The 27,500-nt window shown below is 35.4% G+C and overlaps 1 protein-coding gene across 3 annotated transcripts in view; it reads right to left on the reverse strand.

Moving 5' to 3' along the window:
- LOC144965444 (parathyroid hormone/parathyroid hormone-related peptide receptor-like) overlaps nucleotides 1-27,500 on the reverse strand; it is a 166,706-nt gene that overhangs the window by 435 nt on the left and 138,771 nt on the right. For all 3 annotated transcript variants that reach the window (XM_078900794.1, XM_078900795.1, XM_078900796.1), the window contains exons 8-13: nucleotides 20,130-20,190; nucleotides 18,219-18,288; nucleotides 16,232-16,320; nucleotides 6,002-6,146; nucleotides 5,147-5,188; nucleotides 1-4,432 (exon numbers count right to left, since the gene is read on the reverse strand). The exon at nucleotides 1-4,432 is cut by the window's left edge and continues 435 nt beyond it. In XM_078900794.1, coding sequence (XP_078756920.1) covers nucleotides 4,100-4,432; nucleotides 5,147-5,188; nucleotides 6,002-6,146; nucleotides 16,232-16,320; nucleotides 18,219-18,288; nucleotides 20,130-20,190 — 740 coding nt within the window. In that variant the 3' untranslated portion in view covers nucleotides 1-4,099. The remainder of the gene's footprint in view (nucleotides 4,433-5,146; nucleotides 5,189-6,001; nucleotides 6,147-16,231; nucleotides 16,321-18,218; nucleotides 18,289-20,129; nucleotides 20,191-27,500) is intronic.

The raw sequence follows: 27,500 nt of genomic DNA on the forward strand, positions 1-27,500 counted from the left end.
TAGATAATATGTATACATATACATACAGATCGCAACAAATGAAATAAGAACCTCTATTGTCTAATCTTTCAAAACATAGTATTTTTTAAAGATTTAATGTAACAGATTTAGGACAAAAATTATCGATAGAAAACAGGCTCGTTTGTTGTTTTGGCCTCTTGTGACAAACCAGCACAGTGGCATTACAATTAAAAGATGAGATCAAATTCACAAATGTGACTTTGGATTATTCAAGCGCACTCGCAAAGCGGACGAGGCAGCAATTTAGATAAACTCTGTACTTGATGGTGATGAGACTACATTGATTAAATACCATTGAAAAACTAAATTGTTCAAGTCAGAGTTTCGGTTGTCCAAAACACTTTATGTGCCGTTATGTCTTGCCCAATAATCGACTCAGTAGTGAAATTCCCGTTCATTTTTCTCTTCTTATAAGGAACCCGTCTCAGCAATAATGCCCATGAAGTCACTTCATTAGCTCCTCATCAATATGGTTTAAAATCTAAGTTCTCATTGCAAACCTTTAGGGTTAGAGGTTGGCGGGAGAAGCAAGCGGCGACCACCAGACCTTATCAAAACTAATTTTGGTACTCCGTTACCTTTTTTTGATTCATTTTCCTCTACAAAAGTTATTAAAACATGTCAGGATTGGCAAAGGAATATTCGGCCTTTTAGACATTGCATTGGGTTTTACAAGTATAATATTTCATTTGCTCTTGTGGTTGCAACAATCAATAATATGGTTATCGTCAGGGGAGGTTATACCTTCATATTTGACAGATATGACAAACTTCTTACACCTTTTATGTAAATAATATGCCAAACAGTTTTGCAAATCTATTTTAAAAGTTCAGATATTTTTGGCATTTAAAACCTGATGCAAAATGAGTTCAGGGCCGTTTTTTTTAACATCGCCCATTAGGCGCCATGGCTAGTCCTCCGTGTTATGTACTGCTGTTGGCCAGGGACCGTGTGTAAAGCTCTTTGAGCACGTTTAGTGGATATTTCTACTTTAGCTGTTCTTAATACTGTGTTACAAGAATGATAAAATCAACAATAAATCATTTTATTATATATATAATCCAAATATAAATGGTTAACAGCAATCAACATAATATATAAATAAATGTGCATAATCATAATACCCATTTAAACACTTTCACCACGCTTAATGCGCTTTACAGTGCATTTTCCCCAGCGACTCTGAAACTGTATCAGTCGCTTGTCAAGCAATAGACATTTTTAAAATAGTCATGCAACAAGGATTGCCAAAGTGACTGTTGTTTCTATCCGACGTCATTTGCGATAAATGAGAGACCTCCCTGTTATAATTTGGCCATTATTCAGACTTAAAGACCTACCAGTCATTCAACATAAATATGCCGTACTCTTTAAAAAGCCACAATTATTTTGTTAAGAGTGAGTACGGCAGAAAATACTCTTCTACATTGACCAGAAAACATTTTTGTCCATTTATTGATAAATCAAATTATAGCCACCATGTCATACTTGGGACGGAGTCTTCACTAAGAAATCCGAGATAACCCTGAATTCCCATATTCTTCATGAGTCTATCGCCTGACTGTTACGGCGGTGACATTCAACGTGTATTTGTATACATGCTGAGCTAAATGAAATGATTTCAAAGCAATCTGTAATTTAAATATTTTGTCCAATAGCTTTTACTTGGCGAGTAAGGATGCCGCATGATAGTTTGCTGGAGGAAGCAATAGGTCGATATTTGAAGGACGAGGTCTCTGACCAAATTTCTAATACGTATTTTACTCGAGGACGGTGGAAGAAATTCAAAATTGCTTTAATCATATCTTTAAGTCTCAAAATTTAAGACGTTTGATTTGTTTGTTACTTTTTTAATATAGCAATAAATGAAGTAAAAGTTATCTCGCGGAATTGAACTATAAGGCTCTCGTAAAAATATACATGTATATAAAATAACGTGTTCAATTGCATTTTTACATAACTAAGTAACAGTCAGAGATTGTGAAGGGTCAGTGTAATATTAGTGTTAATTAACTTTTGATTATAGAATACCGTTGATGAATGTTGATGTAACGACGCAATATATGGATGGAAGATACGTCAATGCTTGCATGATAACATGATGATAATCATGATGGAGATATCAAGATTATGACTTTAATGCTGCTGATTCCGCCGCTATTAATATGTTGTTGCTGCTGCTGCTGCTGACGATGATGATGATGATGATGATGATGATGATGATGATGATGATGATGATGATGATGATGATGATGATGATGATGAGATGATACGAATAATAATAATTTAAACAATGTTAATGATTGTGAGCATTTTTAAGAAGAGAAGCAAAAAGACCAAGACCAAGGAGAAGAAGGAGAAAGACGATGGCAAATGATGATTATGTCATTTATTTGTTTATTCATATTTACAAAGAGTTACCGGTCTTTGGGGCTCATAATTCATGATTGAATTTCAAAGAGTAATTCAGTATCAAATTTAAAATGGGAATGATCACTAACTTTGGACAAGAAAAATAAATTGGCTGGCAAATACTATGACAGACAACATGGACAAGGCCAAACAGCCACAAATTTTGGAAACATGCCAAAGTAATCGCCAAACCAATGACCAAACAATCCAGCTACAGACCAATATCTCTACTTTTTTGCTTATACAAGCTCCTGGAAAAAAACGTATTAGAGCAAATCACCTCTTATGTAAATCCCTGCGTACCACCAGAACAAGCGGGCTTCAGACGACAAAGATGCACAAGTATTAAGGTCCTTCCACTGACCTCATACATTGAAGCAGGCTTTGAGAACAAAAAGAAGACAGCCTAATGAAAAAACTTGCAAGACCACCGGGGAGCCTCACCGATCGACTGCTTTGGCACTGTGCTACAGTGTGGGAGAATACTGCTGTTTGGATGAGGAGCCCACATGTATATCGCATTAGACTCCGATAAAGAGAATCAATTTAAATAATAACAGGGTGTCTCAAGTCAACTGCAACTCAGTGGCTCCCAACACTGAGCGGCATTGCACCGCCAAATCTTAGAAGACAATACACTAATCAAAGGATGCATGTAAGAATTGATGAAGCCACAGATAACACCCCTATAAAAAAATGAAGGGTGAACATTCAACAACAAGGCTCAAATCGAGAAGACCTTTCCACCGAACAAAAAAGGTAGACTTCAACATGGAAGAAAACCGGAGAGAAACGTGGAACGGGGAAATACCAAGAGGAGGAAACACCATAAAAGATCCCATCCAAAGGAATGACTGCATTCCACAATGCCAGGAAATACTGGGTTTCCTCAAATCGCCTCTTAACATGACATGACAGAACTGCATCCAATATCTGCAGACGAAAACTTGCGGATAGTAATGCTTGCCGGAAATGTGAGGCAGCTCCAGAGACCAGCGATCGCATCGTCATCCACTGCCCAGTTCCTAAACTTGCAGGTGGATATGAAACAGTTCTTAGGAAGAAGGAAGACTTCCGAAACTGGATTACGAAGTGAATTTGGATGTGTCGCCATACGCTACTACTACTACTACTACTGCTACTACTACTACTACTACTACTACTACTACTACTACTACTACTACTACTACTACTACTACTACTACCTACTACTACTACTACTACTACTACTACTACTAATACTACTACTACTACTACTACTACTACTACTACTACTACTACTACTACTACTACTACTACTACTACTACTACTACTTATTTGAATTGTCTGCTTTAGTTTTGTGGGGTTACTGATTACAGTTTTTATTCATATCATATAATAAATAAGAGTTGAGTAGGTCTATTGATTTTTGATTACCCTGTAATGGTAAAGAATTATGCATTAATGTATGATGTGATATAACTATTAGTTGTAGAACCGAAAACAAAAAAAAAAAGTTGAAATAATACTAACAAGACAAAAACAATGGAAAATAACAAATTGAGAAAATTCAAGTCATTTTTAACAAAGATGTAATCTAATCTGCCCCTTCACTTCATAGCATCAAAACCTTTCCAAAAAAAATAAACATTTCAGTATATTTTTGTGATTTTGTTATTATTTACATCACACATCAGCGGTATTTGCATTATGGCCCTTCTCCAGAGCAACACTATTACGACCATTGGTCTTCAAAGACGAATATGAATTTCGAGCTACTACCGGTGTTGCATTTTTAGAGTTGAGTGGAGCAGTGTCTTCGCTGGTAGCAGGAGACCAGGAAAGCGTATTTTTGGCACGAGGGTGAGATCTAAAAGATAGTTTTGCTTTATTTGCATGTAAGGAAGCATCCTGACTGGCTCCGTTACACGATGATCTAGCCAAGGACCGCTTTAGCAAACTGTGGTTTAACCGACGAGATCGATGGCTTTGCCAAGAGCGCCGCAGTTCTATGTGTACCTGAAAAAAGAAATATAAAAAAAAATTAATACTCAATTTTAGGTAATTATGATGCAGGTATTAAAGCTTTAACTCAAGAATTGATGACATGATTTGGTTATAATTTCATTTTTGTAAGCAACATTTAATTGTCCGCACGTCCTGAATATAAAGCATTATCATATAGAGTTATATGTTACATGATTGGAAAACAGTGATTGAAGAAAAGCTTAAAAATACCAAATAAAAGAAAAGGTTTGCTGATAAAAGATTATAAAATACTTTAGTCTACTCTCTTAATTTAAGTATTATAAAATATTACTAAAAGTATTTGGGAAATTACACACAGCCACTCACAAACACACACATACACATACACATACACAATCTGGTATTGTGCCAAGGTGAGGCGATGCCAAAAAGAAAAGAGTATTTTAAGTTCAAATCGGAAATTTGAGGCATTAGATTTACCCTCAGAAACGTTATCCATTTCCCTCAATACATCATTTAAATCAAAGGCATCCCTGATAATATTGACCATAAATGCAGTTTTTAGCATCAAAATTACCACAACACGACGCCGTTTTGAGCTGATGTGTTATATATGCACACACAAACACACACACACACACACACACACACACATATATATATATATATATATATATATATATATATATATATATGTACATATTATTCAAACCAAAGAAGGGTTACTTATGCAATTAAACTTACATCTTCGTTGAGAAAGCAGAATAACAAGGCCAGTACGAATCCCTGTATTTAAAGAAAATAATAAATGTTTAGAGCACTGATTAAGGATATAAAAAGCAATGTTTTATCAAATAAATTTTCTTTGGTTGCTTCTTTAAAGTATGCTTTATTATATTAAGAGTTCTAGTCTGATATAATACAAACTATTAACAAATCAAAAATAATAACATTACAATAATTCCAATGAGTTCAGAATGTGTTGAATCCAAAATATCTCCAAATTGGAAGTTTTACTCTAACTTATGTTTCTTCTAGCTTGAGTTGCGAAAACACTATCTTAATGAAACTCTTTAAAAATTGAAAACATTTGGAATCCTTGCCAGACAAAGCAGAAAGAAAAATACAAGAAAAAATCATTCCCAAAATTCAACTTGCTTCGATTGTCTCCAGTTGAGGCCTGTTGATTTTTCTTTGAATTTCTATTTGCTGTTGCCAGAAACAGCTGCTTATCTTAGCAAAACGTTTGAAATTAAAATGTAAAATAATTTTACTAATACTAAACAAACCCTCTTTAAATGAATAAAGTTAAAATCCAATTGCTAGACAAAGCAGCAAGAAAACTTATCGACATTTTCATATTTGGCACCTACAGCATAACTAATTCGATCCCTCAAAATATCACATTCTACCATTTCACCCACGATTGCACTTGATTTGCTACAAGCCTCTTTCTCATTTTACTTCCCTTATGTCAATTCCCTTCTGGATTATTTATATGTTTAATAGTCTTTAAATCTAATACCTAATCACTTCATCCAATGAACTCATCTCATAACGTCATCACATTACATCACAACCCAATTGCTCAAGGAATACCTGAAAAGAGTTGTATCCCATTTCTATGTACAGGTAGACAACGTCATACTCCGTTCCATGGAATTTCTTGGGAAAAGCCACAAACATGGCGATATACATGATGCCAAACAGAGGGATAAGCACCAAAATGAACTTGGCAAATTTCCTGAAAATACCACATATAAAAACTTTGTGTATATATATACTTAATTGTATGGGTGCTTGTTTGTGTCTTTTTGTGCATGTGTGTGTGTGTGTGTGTGTGTGTGTGTGTGTGTGTTTCACTGGGTGTAAATGTAAAATATAAAGAGATTTAACCAAACAATATTCCTTTAGCAAGCGATAAAAATAAGACAAGAAGACCGGTGATAAATGGTGCTGGATGCGGGTAAATTCAGTGGGTGGCACCATTCATTGGTACTTCTGTAGACTTAACATTGTTTCCCACGTGGAAAGTATTTGGCTATAAATTATATGGACCCTGTCCAGAACAAGACTAATCTCAACGTTTTCACGGATCAGATTCTTTACTGACAAACAACATTATTCTAACCCTCCTCATAAATAGCAACGCCTATTGATATCAAGTTGCAAATATAATTTGTGACGCCAGATTAACACGCGTTAAATTTCCTTAAAATAAGAGGATTTAAAAATAAAGTTTCATTTCAGTGTATTCTAGTCTATTTGTAAATATATTTTATTCGGAGAAATCTAATGCAGAATCGATTGAGAGGTAGAATAAAGGAATTCGTAAGTTCGTGCAGCGGTTTGGAAAACGTCCGAATTCCAAGAATCAAGAGTGTCTGAATCATATATTATCCGGTTCGTGTTTGAGTCTTTAAAATATTACTTTCTCCATTACGTATCTTGTCTTCAAACACGTGTGATTATCCTTTTAATACATTTGACTAACAATGCTCGTTTACATTCATTTGTATTTAACACACACGGTATAGCCTCTATCCAGACAAATCAATAAGAATACAGAAAGGTAGCAATATATATCGCAAATTGAAAAGATTGAGGTTCAATAAAGTTGATACATTATGATACAGCTTCCAGCCATTATATAGATACATGACATAAAAGACAGACCTAACTATGGACACATCTTTGGATTGTAAAATGCAGTAGATCATTTTGAAACCAAGATGTCTGTCAACCTGAAAATTGGCTGAGATTGTTAAAAATGTGGGGATACCCAAGTTTCAGGAATGAGAAAACGTAATATTCTAGATGAGACATGCTTTACAAAATAATGATGCAATAGATATGAAAAATCATCATAAATCAGTACACAGGAATATCACAATATCTTACACAATGTTGTAAGTTAGGAAGTTTTGCCTCAAAATACATGATCGACTCGAAGCGTTAATGAACCATGTTCCATGTCTGAATGGAGAGTTATAGAGGTTAATCTGAAGGGGATCCAAAATGAGAGGCACTCGAAAGCTTCCCCTGAGACAGCCTATTAATCTTATTTATTGACCCTTTCAAGAGGTCTCTTTTGGAACTTGGATCGAAATTATAGACTTCATCATACGACTAATTTTTTTCCAATAACCTGTAGTGTAGGGCTGGAATATTAATCCATACAAGTCATGATGAGAATAAAATAAAGGACTCGTCTTGTGATTGTGATTAATATTCTTCCTCTTGCTCTTTCTCTAAACAATTCTTTTTAACCTTTCTTCTTTTATACTGTATCACCAGGAAGTAACTTTGTCGAAAGAACAAACAAACAAGGCTTTTTGGTACATACACTTTCCTTCTTTTTTATTGAAAAATAATGGATAATTTCAGCAAATATTTCTTAATGAATAAATGATACATATATAAACAACCAACATTGAAAGTGACCAATAAAATGGAAACCCAAGGAAGAGCGATGTGGGAAAAACTAGGAAAGATCTAAAATTGAAATGGGTATTATTGAAAAAAATAATTATTCGGGTTTATTATGTGAAAATTGCATGAACATGTAGTAATAACAAGATTTAAGAACACATTAACTTTTAGATGCTTCTCTTTTCCTTCAATTCACAATTTAAAATCCCAAGTGACAAAATAGGACAAATTGACACTGGTGTATGAAAAGATCTGTAAAAGTGTGTTAGTAACAGGAGGAAGGCTTATTTTTTAGGGATGGTTTTATTTATTAATGTTTTTCTTTCTTGCTTTGTCTGGCACCGTTTCATATATACTTCTTCAGTCATTTTTAGATATATGCGTACAAAATTGCTTATCACATTCCGGCTTTGGTCCACACTTGGATTATCTTAATCTGGTTTAAAATGACTTCCCTCAATGTGATCAATGTGTAAAAGGTTCATTCATCCGACAAGTATCCCCAGACGAAAAAATCACATAGATTAAAGATCCGGGCTGTGACTTGCCCAGTCCTGTTGTGTCGACAGACTATTCTCGTCTCGATATGCTCATCCATCGATTGCATGGTATCATTGGTAGTATGGGGCCCAGCCCCGTCTTGTTGTAACGATTAATTCCTTCGTCCATTAGCCTCCACACGTTGCTACAAGAATCTCCAAATGCGTTCAATATGGCAACATAATGTTCAGTGCTAACAGTTATAGTCTTCTGGTTTTCATCCATAAAAAGGCCCTATCTTCCCTTGAAAAGTAAAGCAAAAAACCCAGTTATCTTTGCGTAAAATAGGTGAACAATCTTTTCAATTTTGACCCCCCATTTTCGGAACTCTCTCCCATCACACGTGAGATGCTCGGATTCGTTGACAACGTTCAAACCTCGCTTAAAGTTTTATCTTGTTACGTCATAATGTTGCAATACTATTATCATATTTTCTTGTTGTTAAATTGAATTCGTATCACTTTTCCAGTAGATATGTTTTGTTTGATATCACTGTGAAGCGCTGAGAGCCTGTGACAAGGGGTAAAGCCCTATATAAATGCCATTTATCATTATTGTTTCTTGGTTACGCAATTCCCTTTAGATAACTCCATTGCTTTGTTTGGGTAATTCTTTCGAGAACCCCAATCAATCTTTAATGTTTACAAAGGCATTTAAGTAAAGATCGGACTTCATCTGAAGACTAGATGTAATTGAAAAATATTTTGTCACTTTCAATTTTCTCAAGTATCCATTGACACATTCACAATTCTCTCCTGGGCTATGGAACAAGGATGTGATGCACTTGAATTTTATAAGGGATCACTTATTAATATTTTTCTTGCTGATTCACGATGAATGTCAAGCTCTAAAACCCTCGTCCATTTGATTTCTGATTTGAGTTCCAAATGATTTATATTGTTGGAATAGCATCTTTGTTAACTGTGTCAAGGTTAAAATGTATAGCAAGTAAGACTAGGGGTTTCTTGATTGACTTAGTTTCAAGATCTGTGCTTACCGCAGAAAAACGTTTTCTTTTACCAAATTGTCAATTTTGTCTGTTCATCTTTGTATTCCAAATTGAATCGGATTAACATTTCCATTAATCCGAATACTTCAAATAACTGCTGTCCAAATTAGAGACACATTGGTTGACAAAAATCTGGGTTATAAGTTGATCTTTGGGTTTCTGTTTTTTTGGGATCAATAAGTAGATCTACTTATTAGATAGTTACTTTGTAAAATGCAATAATCGACCGAAAAATTGCAGCGGTCTTAGTTTCCATCAAAGTGTGCAGATGATTATACAGTAGGAATAAAGTGTAGACATCATTATCGTTGCTTTTACAATTGTAGTTTTGCGATGCAAGAGTTTCGAGATATTTTAGCTGACGCTTTTGTATTTTTAGTTACAAAATATACAATCCGGTAACTGATTATTCATTCAAAATATAAATGTAAGCATGATAATTTTTCATTATGATATGTCTTATAAATTTTCGTTTATAAATGCCACCATTTCCCTCTCGTATTACTGTAATTGTTTTGTGCATGTTATAGCAGGAAATAGCCATAAACATCTGGCAATTGTAGAAAATTATAAATGAAGCTGTTTTTAACTTATCAAACATTTAAAACAAATCAATGGAGGGAATTCCATAAGTTTTAAATTAGCCGTCATCTCTAATGAGACCTTTAAGGTAGTAACCGCTACAATAACAAAACTTGCAAACCATCCGACTGCTTTTATAGATAATAAAAAGGTAGCTAATGTAAACACATGATAAGTAGACTCAGTAAACAGTATGAGACGGATATATTGCTCTCCGCATGACAATTTCAAAACGATTTTATAAAAGGAAAGAGCTTTAAAAAGGATATACCGTTGATATTCCTGTTGTTAATTTCACCTTTATGGATTTGGTCACCATAAGATCAAGGTAAGTTCAAAAAACGATATTATACCGTTGCACAAAAATAACTCATACATCCGAATACTAGGATTAGTGAAAATCAGTTGAAGTCAGACATGCTTTTAAAATGATAAATAAATATAACATTACAAAGACATTCCATGGTTTAACTGCCGTTAACATAATCTGCTTCTTATTACGTTATTTATCTTTCCAGCGGGAGACGTGGAACCAAATTCCATCTCCGGTTCAACGTTTCATGTCATACAAACCAATTTGCATGATAGCAGCTCCTTTTTCTCTGTCATTCTGACACGTGATCATAGACTGATAATTATGCACACCTGACTCGCGTGATATAACGCCTGTAAAAGCCCTGCCCATGTCAATAATTCTGTAACCTGACGTTTGCCATAATTTTTGCTACTCAGACACTGACCTCTTGCAATATCGTTTGGCTTTAACCCTCTCCTTCCCAACTATAGGAAATTGGCACATTTGTTACGTTACATTCAACATTTTCCTCAATCAAATTTCTATTGTGTACATCACAACATTTGATTTTATTAAATATAGTAATGAGAACTTAGTGCTGTGTCGTTCAGCTTGTTTTGCTGAACAAAATTATTTATAGAATGTACTTATTCATTCTTCAGTTAAAGTTTATAATTCAGTTTTTATGTTAAATGCGTCTGACGTTTTGAGGAAAATCCATAAAATGTTCGATAATAAGAGAGTTTAAAATTCTTAATAGTGAAGTCATGCCTTTTGGGAACCAATGCGTCTTTTTATATTAAATGTAAATAAGACAAGAAGTTCATTCATTCATTCATTCCTAACCTTTCGCTTTCTTACTAAAAATGTTGTCTTTTGTTGGCTTAAGCCTCAAACGAAGGGTTTCAAAACAATGCACCAACCCATAAGCCCACTATATATATATTTTTTTTAATGGTCTTTCAGAGCTACAAGGCGCATGGAACTGGAGTTTATGCCCGTTTCTATAGCATGAAACAATAACAACTGCTTGCTCCCCATTGGATAGGACGCTAATCTATCGAAAAGTACGTTCCGCCAGATCTATCCCACCCGATCACTGCTGGGTGAAAAGAGAATGTGGGGGGGGGGGGGGGGGGGAGGGAGAGGTCAGACTTCACCCGGGATCGATCTCGGTCCCTTTCCATGTGAGGCAAGTGCTCTGCCAACAGAATGGGCACGATCTATATTACATTTCTATGTGCTCGAGGTCATTGGTCACATTGTAAAGTGTGCTCAAAACGACCCACTTATTGAAAAGTGTTCACAGTTTGAGAAATATCCCACGTTACAATTTGTCATTTTGCTCAGCATGACTCATGAGTATGTTTACAAATTTCATAAACAAAGCAGCGTGTTTAGAAACATTGATAAATATCTAATCGTTGTACAGGAACAAATCATGTAACCGATGACTAGGTTGGACGAAAACGTGACTATAGATCGCTCCCATTATCGGGACACCCTCCATCTTACCTGGCGTCCATGTACATATTTAAATTTGCATTTATCATTGTATTCATTTAATAAACCAAATAATACAAATGCCATGTTTTACTGAATAGCAAATCGTACAATCAACGTACACTTATTTGTAGGTCTGTAACCCAATTCCTTATGGGCTCATTGTTGTCACGGAAATCTCGAAAACATGACACAAAATATTGTCCATTACAACAATGTTATCCTTGGCCCATAAGTTGATTCGCATGTCAGACCTGCACACACACACACACACACACACACACACACACACACACACACACACACTCACAAACGTCTTAAATATCCTTCTGATCTCAACAGAATATAAGACATAATTTAAGGTCATTATCCGAGATGATTTCTTCTCAAGCGTAACATGATGTTGTATATTTCTAGCAATGACTATGAAAAATGTTTTTTTCTCTTTTTGAGGAAAAATTTTTCTCTAAAATCAAAGCCCTATCTCCACTGAGTAAAAATGTTTTTGAATTTTGAAAATCCATTTATAAATAAACAAGTTATGCAGTCTCAAAGGTGTCATTTATTTGGATGACCCGCAAAGAGGAAAAAAACGCGAAAATATGGGACGCTTTTTCGGCATTTTTTTTCGACCTTTGATTGTATCTTGCGTAATAAGTGGATTAAAAGATTGAAACTTGAGCAAATTAGGATGGTGTTTTATAAAATACGGGGACAGTACTCGTCATATTCATATGAAATTTTACAACCAAAAAGAAGAAATGTTCATGTATTACCTTGTCAGCGACAAAACCTCCACGCCCGGTAGTTTTAGAAATATTTTACTCCAAAGAGTAAAAATCTATTTTTAACGGTTTTCTGGTAATTGCACGAGTTTTGTCGCTTGGCATAATCTAAAATGACCTTTTTCTAACTGGGTGCCAACTTTCAGTCATATTCATCGATAAACAGCGTCGTAATTAATTTTTTAAAATAGCATATACGAAACGGCTTCGTCCCATATTTTGACGCGAATTCGGGCACTTCGTGAGAGAAAAAGAGGCCCAAAGATTTGTGCGGGATAGTCATTGCTAATATTTGTGACCCGCCGTGTCTGGTATCGAATCGGGGTGACGGAGATGCCAAAAGCTAATTCTAGAATTAAAACAATCGGAAATATGACAGTTAGGTTATTGCAATTTGACTAATGCGATCTTAATCTTCGAGCTTCAAGCAGTAGTAACATTTGCATCAATAAAAGAAATAAATCGTGGGCTGAGGATTAAATGGTTCTATCTACATATTTGGAATATTCTGGGATATTACATGCATTACAATCAGAATTTAAAGGGTTTCACCAAACAAACAAATGTTCAAATCCGGGATATTGGCTAAAATATTATGTACAAAACAATGGCTGAAGTTTATATATATATATATATATATATATATATATATATATATATATATATATATATATATATACTAATTAACAAAGAATAAACTTTACACATTTTTGCTCCATTTGAAAAATGTGGATAGAACCAGGTAATCCTCATCCCACTTTTGATATTATTACCTAAATATTCAGCATCACCATTAATACAGTTTTGAGACGATACGTCACATGCGTTACTTCGGTCTTATTATAGTTATAATATTTGTATAAGGAAAACTTGCACATTGTAAACAAACCTGAATGGAAGGAGTTATTTTTATATTCTATATCCCGTTAAAATCGAGGTTGGATCAGCAGACCGAATCAAAATTTGAGTTTTGTTTTTGTGTAAATCGGAATATAAGTAGGGGATACAATAACAGAAAACAAGGTTTGTGCCATCTCTCACTTTACTCTCTCTTTCTCCAACTCCATCTATCTATGTCTGTTTCTCTCTCTCTCTCTCTCTCTCTCTCTCTCTCTCTCTCTCTCTCTTTTACACACACAGACACACACACACTACACTCACTCAATCACTTTCTCGGTATATATATATATATATATATATATATATATATATATATATATATATATATATATATATATATAAAATGTATATATTCCACAAATTCCAACAGCAACTCATCACAGACATAAAAAAGATAAACAATGAGACAACACTAACAACTACTATAACGCACTAATCACCAACCAAAAATACAAAGACTACAAGAAAAGCACAGAACAAGGATCTGAGACAATACAAGAAGAAGATTCAAATATAGCAAATAGACTGGACATTAGTGACAGAATAGACACCGCAGCCAAGCAAGGACACATTCATTACAGTAGGATCATAAAACAAGTTTCAGAAACAACCCTTCATACAGACTAATTAAGCCCTACAAAACAGAAATAGGAAAAAATCAGCAAAAAGATAACAAAAAGAATTGAAACATAGGCGAAAGAAGAAACAAAGCTAAATTTATGGAAAAACTTAGACCAAGACATAGAATAGTTTCCTATCATCAACATCAACAACCGTGCAATTTCGTCACATTCGACATCAACGAATTCTACTCATCCATAAATGCCATCTCCTCGACAACGGTCTAGATTTCTCATCCAAACACACAACAGTTAGCGGCGAGGAGAGACACATTATAAAACACACTAAAAACAGCATACTCGACCATAACAATGCACGATGGATAAAAAGCAAATCTGACTTCGACCTGAATATGGGAATTCGACGATGTCCAGAATGCGAGTCAAACCTAATAAGCTAAAAATTACAATTAAAGCCAAGAGGGAAGTCATAGACTTCCTCTGCGTAACATTCGACCTTGGTACAAACAATTGCAAACCGTACAGAAAACCTAACAACGTCATCACCATCATAAAGACAGCAACCACCCACCTGCGATCAGAAAAATAAATCCAACAACATCGCACAACCCATATCGAGATTGTCAAAAGACTCCAAAACTTTCTATAACGCAGCAGGCCCCGACATGACCGCTCTAAAAACAGTGGATACACAGAACCCTTTGACTACAAAGCCAAGACAACAAAGATTTCAACATCCCCCCACCAAAAAAATAATAGATCAAGATAACGCAACATCACATGGTTCAACCCCCTTTCGGAAAAAAAATGTCACAACCAACATAGGACAAAAACTCCTTAAATTAGTAAACACCTGCTTCCCTCATGACCACAAGCCACACAACATCAATACATCAATAAAACATCAATACAGCAACATCAATACATAATCAAAACACACAACAAAGGCATCATAGATACTTATAACGAACAAAAGAACACACTGAATTAAAAAAAGCAACTGTAGAAATAAAGTGTGCCTCCTCCAAGGCAACTGCCTCGCGAATCATATATTGTACAACAGTAACACACAACACAGACAAACAGGAAAAATACATCGGACTCACAGAAAGCAACTTCGAAACACGATACAATTAACAAACATCCGAATTGATATAACATTTTTAACCAGTTGACTGTAGTGCTCTAGAAAGACCGTATTTAAAAATGTGGCCAGAAAAATCGCGAGGTCCTAGGTTTGAGAGTTTTTGCAAAGAGGATCATTTAAATTGATCATTATTTGAAGGACGATTTTTCTGGCCATATCCTTTTATACGTGTTTATCCTTTTTTTTATTTCGGAGTATGGCAATTAACAGGTTAACCCATTGGGTCACACACGTGTATGTAAATGTATAAATAGAATAGATTATTTCCAGTGCGTTATTGCCTGTGCTCGCTCTCAAGAGACTGGTATTTCAAAGTTGGTTAATGTCATCTACCAGTATACAAGTCTCCAAGGACAAAAAATAACCGTTTCACGGGGGTTGATTTTCAGCGCCAAATCATATTGAACTCCAAAGGGAGGCAAGAAAGGATTCTATGTATGTGTGTGAGTATATGTGTGTTTGTGTGTGTGTATGGGGGGGGGGGTATATCGGAGAGAAGAGATTTTTTAAAAATTAGAGTGAAAACTAGAATGTGGGAAATTGTGAGTGTATGTGTGTGTCTGTGAGAGCAAGACGAGGAAGAGAGAGAGAGAGAGAGAGAGAGAGAGAGAGAGAGGGAGAAAGAGAGAGAGAACGAGAGGGAGAGAGAGTGAAAGGAAGAGAGAGAGGGAGAGAGAGAATGAGAGAGAGAGAGAGAGATGTACAGGGGTAGGTTTGCTTTAAATCATGTAAAGAAGCTGCGGTGAATAAGTGAAGGCACTCAAGAGACAGAGAGAGAGAGAGAGAGAGAGAGAGAGAGAGAGAGAGATCGGGAGAGGAGAGGGGGAGAGAGAGAGAGAGAGGGAGAGAGAGATTGTGTGTGTGTGTTTGTGTGTGTGTGTGTGTGACAGGGAGATTGAGAGAGAGAGAGAGAGAGAGAGAGAGAGAGAGAGAGAGAGAGAGCATTGAAGAAAAGTAGGAGGTATAAAAAAGAGAATGATGGTCATGAGAGTAAGATGGAAGAAAGGCTGAGTAGAGATCAGCAGAAAATGACAAGTAAAGATCCATTTTTTTACCTGTACTGAGAGCGTCCGGCGTGCCTTTGGTTATTTCGAACTCGAATTAAGAGGACACGGATGATGTCCACAAAGAAGATGAAGTTAATCTGGTAGAAGATAGATAATAGAGAAAATCACGGACCAGATTTTTAAACTCACATAGACCGATTTCCGTTCAACATATTATCCGTGACAGGATACATGAGGTTTTTCAATTGTCTTAAATTTGTATTTATTGCATTACCATGCACTTACTTTAAACCTTTGCTGCGTATTCCAGCGATTGACTTTCATTTCAATGCGAATCAAAAGAAAAAAACGCCATTAGACCATATCAAACTAAATTAATGACATTTTAGTGCATCGAGTAGATACTGCAGTTGTAAAATAGCGAACTTGTCAAATTCAAGCCATTTACACGTTGAATGCTTTTATGTGTAATATTAAAAATTATATTCGATGCCAAGAAACAAAAAATAAAATCCATGGTACAATCTTGAGTCTATTGGAAAGGGGAATACAAGTTTGAATTATGGAGTCATTTTTTCATCCCTAAGTGAGCATACGTTTTGGATTTTTTTCCACTGATATTTGAACAAATAGATTCTTATTACCTTATTAGAAACATAAAAAATGTATTAAATGGTAGCCAACGATAATAATTGTTAACTAATTATTAATGGTGATGTAAGAAGTTTGAATAATGCTATCGGTCGTCATTATACGGATGAGCGTTCTCAATATCCAAACTGTTAACTTGTCTATTCATGACCCAGGAAGAGGGAAACCTGATGCTCTAGGATACTTTTCAATATAAAGCAAATCATGATCTTCTCGTCACTCCTGTAACGTCTGGTTACGTAAACGGATAGCATGATATAGATAGTATGCAGATGACGTCACTCAGGCCTTTGTTATTGTTTTTGCCATCCGCGTTTGTGAGTTGTTCTCACTAAACTGTATTAACCAGACTATAAAAGTCCATGGTTACACAGAGTTTGTGTGTTGGTCCGTGATACTTCCGGATGGCAATGTTGTGAACTCCTTGGCCAAGCGCATTCTATCTATTGATGGCAAATTAACATAACGTCTGGGTATTTTATTGTATATTCAGACTTATAATAATAATTAGTCTCTCATTCAACTCTTCATGCTAATGATTATAATCTGCGAAGTCACTATAACCAACGAAGAAAAATAATATATATATATCTGCTATCTTCAAACTCTTAAAGAGATCACTGTAGATTTGCATTAATTAAGAGAAAATGTCAATAGTGTTCTATAGTTTTATAATTTGAAACCAAGTGAAAGTCAAAACAAAAATTTAACTTAATACTCCAGTATATCAAATAAAAGAAATGTAATGAAGAGGGTATAGATCACAATATTTATGATATGAAAAAGAAAACGAAGAAGAGAAAAAAGAAGACGGGAAAGAAGAAGAAGAAGAAGAAGAAGAAGAAGAAGAAGAAGAAGAAGAAGAAGAAGAAGAAGAAGAAGAAGAAGAAGAAGAAGAAGAAGAAGAAGAAGAAGAAGAAGAGAAGAAGAAGAAGAAGAGAGAAGAGAAGAAGAAGAAGAAGAAGAAGAGAAGAAGAAGAAGAAGAAGAAGAAGAAGAAGAAGAAGAAGAGAGAAGAAGAAGAAAGAAGAAGAAGAAGAAGAAGAAGAAAAGAAGAAGAAGAAGAAGAAGAAGAAGAAGAAGAAGAAGAAGAAGAAGAAGAAGAAGAAGAAGAAGAAGAAGAAGAAGAAGAAGAAGAAGAAGAAGAAGAAGAGAAGAAGAGAAGAAGAAGAAGAAGAAGAAGAAAGAAGAAGAAGAAGAAGAAGAAGAAGAAGAAGAAGAAGAAGAAGAAGAAAGAAGAAGAAGAAGAAGAAGAAGAAGAAGAAGAAGAAGAAGAAGAAGAAGAAGAAGAAAGCGGAGGAGCAGACGGGGGAGGAGGAGGAGGAGGAGGAGGAGGAGGAGGAGAGGAGAATCGCCTTTTCTAATATTTAATTTAAAAGCATTACCAGCACTATAGATGTCCATGGCCCCTTTAGAATCCAAAAATAATAAGGATTCTCTTGAAAATTCCAACAACTGCAGAACGAAATAAAATGAAAAGATTATGAAAACTATGATATTTTATCAGACATTGTAGAATATATTAACAACTTCATCTCGTATGGAGTCATAAAAGAGTTTAGGTTTTTTCTTAAGTTTTAATTTGTGCACTCATTTACGGCGCACATTTATTGTACATCCGGCAAATATATAACCTTGTTATCGTCAATAGCAGCGCCGATAAACATATAAAACATAAATAAATGCTTCATCACGATATAAACGAGTCGATAAACGTTATTAATCAAGCTTTGCACAAAATACTAGGACCAATCAATCCAATCAATAAGGATATGAAAGGTATAATTGTTGAACTCAATGAGCAACATTGTAATGTAGACTTTGGAAAATGACAAATACTTTACGCTCTCCCTGTTCATTATTTACATCATTTCCCAAATGAATGGCTCAGAATCTCCAGATGAATTACACGCCGGTCTTTATGAACCAAATGAATATTAAAAACACAAAAAACAAACAAACAAAAAAAAAACAAAAATAAAAAAGCCCAATCTCCACTAAACGTTCTCAAAGCGCTTTACAGGGGGGTTCCTAGCCCACACGGACTCTTAAACGTATGTGGGCAGCGTGGTTCAGCGGTAAGGGTCTTTCCTTCGTACCCAAAAAGTACCGAGTTCAACTACCCGCCTCGTTGTATGGCCTTGAGCAAATTTCCTCGCCCTAGCTCACTTTGCGACGCTGCTCTGCGGCTGACGCCTGGGTTATTCCAGTCTTCCCTTGGAATAGACCTAAAAGACAAATTTTCCCTTGGGGATGAATGAAGGGAATTTTATTTATTTTATTTATGTAATGTAAGATATGACACCTGTTAGGCGGTCATGCAATGTTTTCCTCGGCTAACGTCTTGTGTTAAATTTGCACCTCCGAGTACGATGAGAGAAAATGGGTAAAACGTCTTGTCCAAGGACTCAAATATGCACCGTTCAGAGAGGACTCTAACCTAGACCTCCCGGTCCCAAGGCGAGTGTTATAACACACGACCACATAGCCGCATATATAAATGAGTATAACATCGAAACGATCAGAATTAGGAAATTACGCCCAATACTTTGAAGAAGGAATTTTATATAATATAATTAAAAGTCACATATTGACCTCTCATATTATAGTTCAGTTTCAAACATCAGGTTCTCCACAACTTAATACCATTTATAGGCGATTCATCACTTTTCACAAAACAACAAAGATTGCGCCTGAAATAGATCTCGACAACATAATGAGATAGAAATGTGAAATAAGTATCATGTCGCCACTTGCTGATATTTCCATTTAACTTATTCTCTTGATATATTGCTGAACAGAAAGTTTAATTTTTTAAAAACGTTCTTTATCTGCACTATAGATTGAAATCGGACAGATTCTGCATACTTTGTTCGAAGAATTTTTTTAAGAAATTAGGGTTATTTCTTTAGTGATGATTGTAAATCAGTTTACGTGTAAATCAAAAGTCAAAATGGTAATATCTAGATGGCAGTCAGTACTATGAAAAGGAAATCATATTTTATAAATTTTGGCCAGAAAATATTCTTTAAATATCACTTGATTAAAATGACCCTCATCGTGTCGAAAACTCTCAAACGTTGGACTACCCGAAGTCCAGGTTTGAGAGTTTTTGACAAAATCAGAGCCATTTACATTGGTCTAAATTTAAAAGACACGTTTTCTGGTCAAATCTTTTTTTAAACGTATTTTTCCAGAGTTACGTCAGAAATTGTATATAAATTTTAGCTTCCTTTGACACGCAAAAGCCTTGTATTGGAGTTATTTTGACAAGGAAGGGCAAGCGTTTTACTTACAAAGTATTCTCATGCGTTGCCTTGACAATGATCCACGGTATAAGGAAGGACCAGGGCAATGCTGATGAGAAAAGTAAATATCAAATAAGATAAATACTATAAAGCAATCGTCCCTGTTTATTAATTAATTTTGCAAAGTCAACACAAAATGTTGGTCATGGAGCTCATCAAATACATCTTTTACATCCTGATTGATTGGATATTTAGTGACGTGATGCGGCTATGCGGTCTTGTGGTATGACACTCGCTTTCGGTCCTGGGTTCGAGTCCCGTTCTGAGCGGGGCATAATTGAGTCATTGCAAAAGGCTCTTTACTCACATTCTGTCAAGTTAATCAGGTGTAAATTGAGGTCCTGGTCGTTAACAGCGTTGTATCTGTCGGATACAAATAATGTCGCCTAACAGGCGTTATGTCTCACCTTACATGTTAACCCTCTCTTTACCAACCACAGAAAAATCATCACATTCGTTACGATCCAACTAGCATTTTTATCATTCAGATTTCTTTTGTAAATCAGAAAATTTAAATAAAAATGTTTTATTATAGATAGCTATAAAAACGTGCCACAGTATTGTAGAGTTCATTTTGCTGATCAATATTATGCATAATATAATGTAGTTGTTGCTCTTCTGTTTGAGTAAGATAAAAACTATTTTTGTGTTGGGTGGATGTGAAATTTTGGGGAAAATTATGAAAATGGCTGGTAAGGAAAGGGTTAAGTGTTCATGTTGGCTGTTGGCTAGGAACCTCTTGTAAAGCGCTTTCATCCTCAAACCATTTCTTGACACCTGGTTCAAAAGATGTAATACCGTTTGGAAGCGCTGGATCACGTCACAAAAAGCGATGAAATATTTCAGTCTCCAATTAAACCATGTCGGCCATGTTTGAACAACCGGGTTGAGAGCGTAATCGAAATTTAAAGCAAATTTGTTTGACGCTATCGCTGAAATCTAAATCAACTTCGTTTATGCCAGGACAGAAAATTATTGAAATATTCAAATTTCTTGAGCTGTGTTTTGAAAAGAAGTTGACGTGGCTCGACTAAGCATGAAATAGGACTTCATAACTTTTTGATTGAATATCAAGGAAATAAACAGGACGACCCCCCTCCCCTCGGAACCTAAAATAAATAAATTATTGAAAAAATATAATCATGTCAGGCGAAATGACCAATTGCGGTAGACGTTACAAACCTTACTTGTTTGTTGACATTGCCGGTACTCAACTCTCGCCGTATTCATGATTCATTTGCGGCTATGTAGTTTTAGTGGTGTGACACTCGCTTTCGGATCGGAATGTTCTGGGTTCGAGCCTCGCTCGGCGCATAGTTGAGTCTCTGGAAAAGACTCTTTACTCACATTCTATTACCATACTCAGGTGCAAAATGAGTACATGGCCGTCACCAGCGTTGTCTCTGTCGAAAAAATTTGTACTATCGCCTAACAGGCGTCATGTCTCGTTCTGCATGTTACGTGTTATTGCTGGTCAGGAACATTTTGTAAAGCCCTTTGAGCACGTTTAGTGGATATTGCGCTATATAGAAGCTCAACTTTAAAAGAGAGATGGTATAAACATTAGGTAGGCTATTAATACTATGCGCTAAATTATAAAACTCACAACATCCGTCAACTGGATATAACGTTAGTCTGATTAATACAATTTAGTAAAAACTACTCATAAAAATTGTTAGCTAAAATCAATAATAAAGAGCTGAATGACGTCAATTTCGTTCTGTCTTTAACAAAAACAAAACTTTTCCAGCTCTTATTATTTGGTTCTCTTGTTAATACAGCCTTCGCCGATGACAAGTAAATATGTCCTAATGGTGTTTTGTTTTGATAAACACTAAATACATTAAAGACCAACTATTGTGATAGCACAGTCTAGAACGGCCTTAAACGTGTTTGGAACAACTTGAATTTCGCGTGGGATATTTCCAATGACAGACAGTCCGCTCACGTAGTTACATCAACTATTTTACTTCGGAAATGGAAAACTGGTTAATTTTTTTTTTTATATCTTGTTTATTGATAGTGTGCGCTGGCTAAGAAACTCACAACATTGCCATCCGGAAATATAGTGGACCAACACATAAAATTATGTGCAATCTTGGTTGTTTATAGTCTAGTTATTACAGTTTTGTGAGAAATCCTGATAAAAGTTGATAGCAAAAGAATAACGAAGACCCGAGGGACGTCATTTTCATTCTATCTATACCTTGTTATATGAGCTTCTATCGACGTATACATATATGCAGGTCTGACATCCGAACTCACTTATGAGCCTAGCTTAACATTGTTGTAATAGACAATATTTTGCTTAATTATTTTAGATTTCCATTTCAACAATGAGCCCATAAGAAAATTGGGTTATCGGACATGCAAATAAGTGTACGTCGGGTTCTATACATCTATTTTGTTTGTCAGTCGTAAGTCTTAATTTTTTACCAATACGTTATGAAAAGTAACAAGGAGACAGATGAAGGTAAGATTTATGTTTATCGACATATTGGCGAGACTGATATTATCCTTGCACAATTTGGGTCTTGTTAATCATTGTTTTGATAAATATTCTGTTTCGTTTAGAGTTTCTATAACAACAATGGGTTAGAGTCCCACTGAAAAAATAACGGAATAAAACACATCAAAAACAAATGTTTTGACAGAAAGATTGTCGTCCAAATATCTATTGATTTGCCCTAATCTTGTCAGAAAATCTCGAAACTTGGACTTCCTTCTTAGTTTTGTGAGTTTTTTGACAATATTAAGGTCATTTTAATCCATCGACAATGAAAGACGAGTTTTTACGGCCAATGTTTTAAAACGTGTACATAGACTTGAAAATGGACCTACACCAGTAGTAGTTTTTATTCATTCCGCTTCTAGTTACTTTGGCTATTATTATTGTATTATTATTGTAGCAATCGGTCTCCAGCGAGGGATTCCAGGGACGTGACGTGAACGCTTGCTGCAGGAAACTGAACATCTCCTGGAATGGAAACATATTGGAGAACAACACATTCCCCGTGTACCTCGGTGTCACCTTAGCCCGCACATAGTCTTTCTCACAGCACACAAAGAAAATAAAAGCAAAGTTGGCCACAAAAAACAACCTCCTAAGTAAACTGGCAAACACTACATGGGGAGCAGATCCAAAAACAGTCAGGACAACCGCACTAGCCCTCTGCTATTCATCAGCCGAATACGCCTCACCAGTCTGGGTAAGATCTAGATCCTGAGCTACATAGCACTTGCCGGATCATTACTGGTAACTTGAAACCGACTGCAGTTCCAGTCCTCCATCGGCTAGCTGGCATTGCACCTCCCCACATTCGAAGAGCCACTGCTTCCAAAGCACAGAAATATAAACAGGAAATGGACCCAAGGCACCCCCTCTATGATCACACTCCAACTACAAGTAGACTAAAGTCGAGAAAGAGCTTCATGACGGAAGAAAGCATCAACCCTGACCATGTAGCTGTATAAGAGTCTGCTCCTCAGATGCTGTGGAGTGTGTTCGGTGTTGGAGCGACAAGCTATGATGATGATGATGATGATTCTTCTTCTTCTTCTTCTTCTTCTTCTTCTTCTTCTTCTTCTTCTTCTTCTTCTTCTTATTATTATTATTATTATTATTATTATTATTATTATTATTATTATTATTATCTTTATATCAATATCTATTAGTATTGTTATTATTTATTATTATTATTATTATTATTATTATTATTATTATTATTATTATTATTATTATTATTATTATTATTATTATTATTATTATTATTTATATTATTATTATTATTATTTCTATAAGTATCATTATTATTATTATTATTATTATTATTATTATTATTATTATTATTATTATTATTATTATTAATGTTGTCATTATTGTTATTATTATTTTCATCATCATTCGTATTATTGTTATTATTACAAATATTATCATCACAACCATATATTGTTGTTGTTGCTTTGACCAATGTCAATATAATCATCCCCACACCGTCATCGTCGTCACTTTCATTATTACAAGTTTCCTTTACGGAACAAAGTTTGCTATGCTTTAATTCAATAGACATCTTTCTTTCGTCTCAAAGCCAACTTTTCATGACGTTTTCATTCCCAGATATTTTTCGTATTCAAGAGAGTGCTAGCTCATCAACACCGACAATCAACTATGTCAGCGTCTGGAATGAAAATAATGAATATTTGCTTGGCGGTGAGGCCATGCACCCCCCCCCCCCCCCCCCCCCCATCCCCTACCCCTTCTTCCTTACCACGTCGGGGGTGTAACTGTTAGATTGGTAAGAAGGGGGGGGGGGGGGAGAGTAGAGATTCCTAGACGTCATATGAGCTGGAGGATGATTTGTTTAGCTCCATATTAGGTCTGGCTATAAGACTTACATGTTTGTTGGCATTGCCATCCAGAGTGTTTTGTTAAATTTCGCCATATTTATGTCGATAAAAGTGAGATGGTATAAACAATTAGGTTGGCTATAAGAAAAAAACACAATAGTTTTGTTCTCTTGTTTACACAGCCTTTGCTGATGATCAGTGAACATGCTCTAAATGTGGCCTTTTGTTTTAACAAACACTAAAGACATTAAAATACAAAATTGTATACAATACCAGTGGATAACTAGCCTATTATTCTTAAACAAGAGTCTTGTCAATTGGATTCAGTAGTCTGACGTCACGCCGCCCGGCAACGGCGGCCATCTTGGTTCTAAACAAAGAAAATCATTACTTTTTATTCTTCAAGCTGGCTAGAACTTTTCATATGTCTTGTGACCAGAATGTGTAAAAGTCAAAACATGATCAAATTTATGTTTTTTTCCCTCAGGATACGCTTTTATGCTCGCCGGAGAAATATTCCATACGGGCGTCCGCCATTGTTCCGATAGTTTAGAGCCAGTGTTGCTAAGTTACCATGCGTCATTAGGAAGGAAGTGACGTTACGACTATTGAATCCAATTTGACAAGTACCTAAGTTATCGAAGGGGGATCCCGTTAGCTCAGTTGGAAGAACACTCGCTTCACACCCAAATGAATCGAGATCGTACCCCTTCTTTGCCATTGACTAGTGTCTTATCCAAAGGGTAAAAAGCATTGCAATTTTCCGTATCACGCTATAGATTCAATGGCCGTAATGGCTCTGAATGACTATTCATAAGTTATCAAAGATGACATTCCATTGTCGTAAATATTACAAGAGAAAACTGCATATTGATAGATCAATATAAATCAAACATTTCATATGTCAACGTAACTTCAATATTTATCTCTATTTTATAAAACTAAAAACCTGTACCGACTTGTCTGATCCAGTTAGCACCTATTGTGTTTCTGCGCCAACCATAAACGGTTTACAAGATAAAAGTAAGACAAGGCTTAGCATCGATTTCCGATTAGTTTCTACCTTATTAATCTTTTTTCAGGCAGGATTTAATCACCAAGAGAACAAAAATAACACTACTACTCAAGTTCCCCGTATATCACAATTCTGTCGTACTAAGAATCAAATGATCTTTAAAAATATCAACTGTCGATTGATTAACCAGTGTCTGTGTGAGAGAAAGAAAAAGAAATACTCTAGAAAAATTCGTATTTAAAAATTTGGCCAGAAGACTCATCCTTCAAATATCGATCGATTTAAATGACCCTCTACTTGGTAGAAACTCTAAAACCTGGGACCTTGCGAAGTACGAGTTTCCTGGCCAAATTTTTAAATACGCATATGGCAGTTAACTGGTTAACTTCGTCTGAAATCTCAGAATTGAGAATAGTTGACAATCAAGTGATCATTTGAATCGATCGATATTTATAGTACGAGTTTTCTGGCCAAATCATGCCGGTTTCAAGTACCGCTGGTTAAAATTCTTGAAGAAGACCGACCTTTCACTCACATTTTCTTGCTATACTCGAGTGTAAAAATGAATACCTGGTATTATCTTTGTCAAAAAAGGATTTGCAATAGCGCCTTACACACGATTAGTGTGTGTTGTTTTTGGCTTGAGAACCATTATAAAGGGCTTTAGGTACATTTAGAGGCAATTACACTTCACAATAAAAATTCATATTTTAACATAGCAATGTATGAATAAGAAGGAGTTCGGTTTCATTGTTGAAGCATGATCCTGTCATGTGAATCCTTTGGGTTTCTAAGACTATGTATTTGGGTCGTTTAGGCCGAGATGAAAACACATCAGGATAAACATCCATCAAAAGGCTTTAAAACTCCAATAATATTACAACCTCAAATTTATAGTAAAACAGTATGGTTTGTTTGGCGACTCACGATAAAATAAAACATATCGAACCAAAAAACTTCTGAGGATTAAGAACACGAGAAATAATTGAAATGATGAGAGCATTTTTAAAAGGCTTTTGAAGATATAAAGTGGTATTATTTGACCCCTGAAACGTACTACATTAAAAATTGATCCTTTTCTGTTTTCTTCGTTTTTATGCACTAAGCGTTCTCAAACAAAGCACCTCAAAACTGTCAAAAATGACCAGAACTGCGAAAGTGTGTTCTATCTGTAGGGAAAACTTAATGGGAACAATAGTCATTTCAAGCATCAGGGCCATTTATGTTTTTAAATCATTCTTTGAAAAGACGTTTTAAAATGTTGCACTTGAAACGTGTTGACCTACATTTTTAAGCTGACACACTATTTCTTTTGAAGTTCAAAAACTAGATTGGAATTCCCTGGGGTGTATAAATATTTGATTTATAAGCAAGATTGGTTTTATATTTTATTTTGAGACATCTCTTACAATGAATCACAATAACAGCCTACATAATTGTGATCTCTTGGATCCTTTCTTAATATATTTTGTTATTTTCATACACACGCAATCTCTCTCTCTCTCTCTCTCTCTCTCTCTCTCTCTCTCTCTCTCTCTCTCTAACTCTCTCTCTCTCTCTCTCTTTCTCTTTCTCTCTCTCTCTCTCCCTCTTTCTCTCAAACACACATAAACACACACACACACACACACATACAGAGAGACAGAGAGATAGATAGATAGAGAGAGACAGAGACAGAGAGAGAGAGAGAGAGAGAGAGAGAGAGAGAGAGAGAGAGAGAGAGAGAGAGAGAGAAGGGGGAAGACCAAAAAGGTATTTTGTCGGTTTGAACTTAGCGATTGAGTTTCATATTTGAGCTTAGCTTTTAATTTTAAAAATTGACTTTCAAATGTCTTTATCGTGGAGAGTGAGCAATTTTCTGTAAATACAAAAAACACTTTCGACTTTTTACTTGATCATTTTGACTTTTGATTCTATTTTAGTTATCACCACGACATAACACAAGCTTGAGGAAATGGCCCACATAAAATATTGGCAAAACTTCGATGTGTTGTGAA

Source organism: Berghia stephanieae, chromosome 2 (assembly GCF_034508935.2).
Source record: "Berghia stephanieae isolate SIO BIC M18660-M18661 chromosome 2, UCSD_Bste_1.3, whole genome shotgun sequence".
Taxonomy (NCBI): domain Eukaryota; kingdom Metazoa; phylum Mollusca; class Gastropoda; order Nudibranchia; family Aeolidiidae; genus Berghia; species Berghia stephanieae.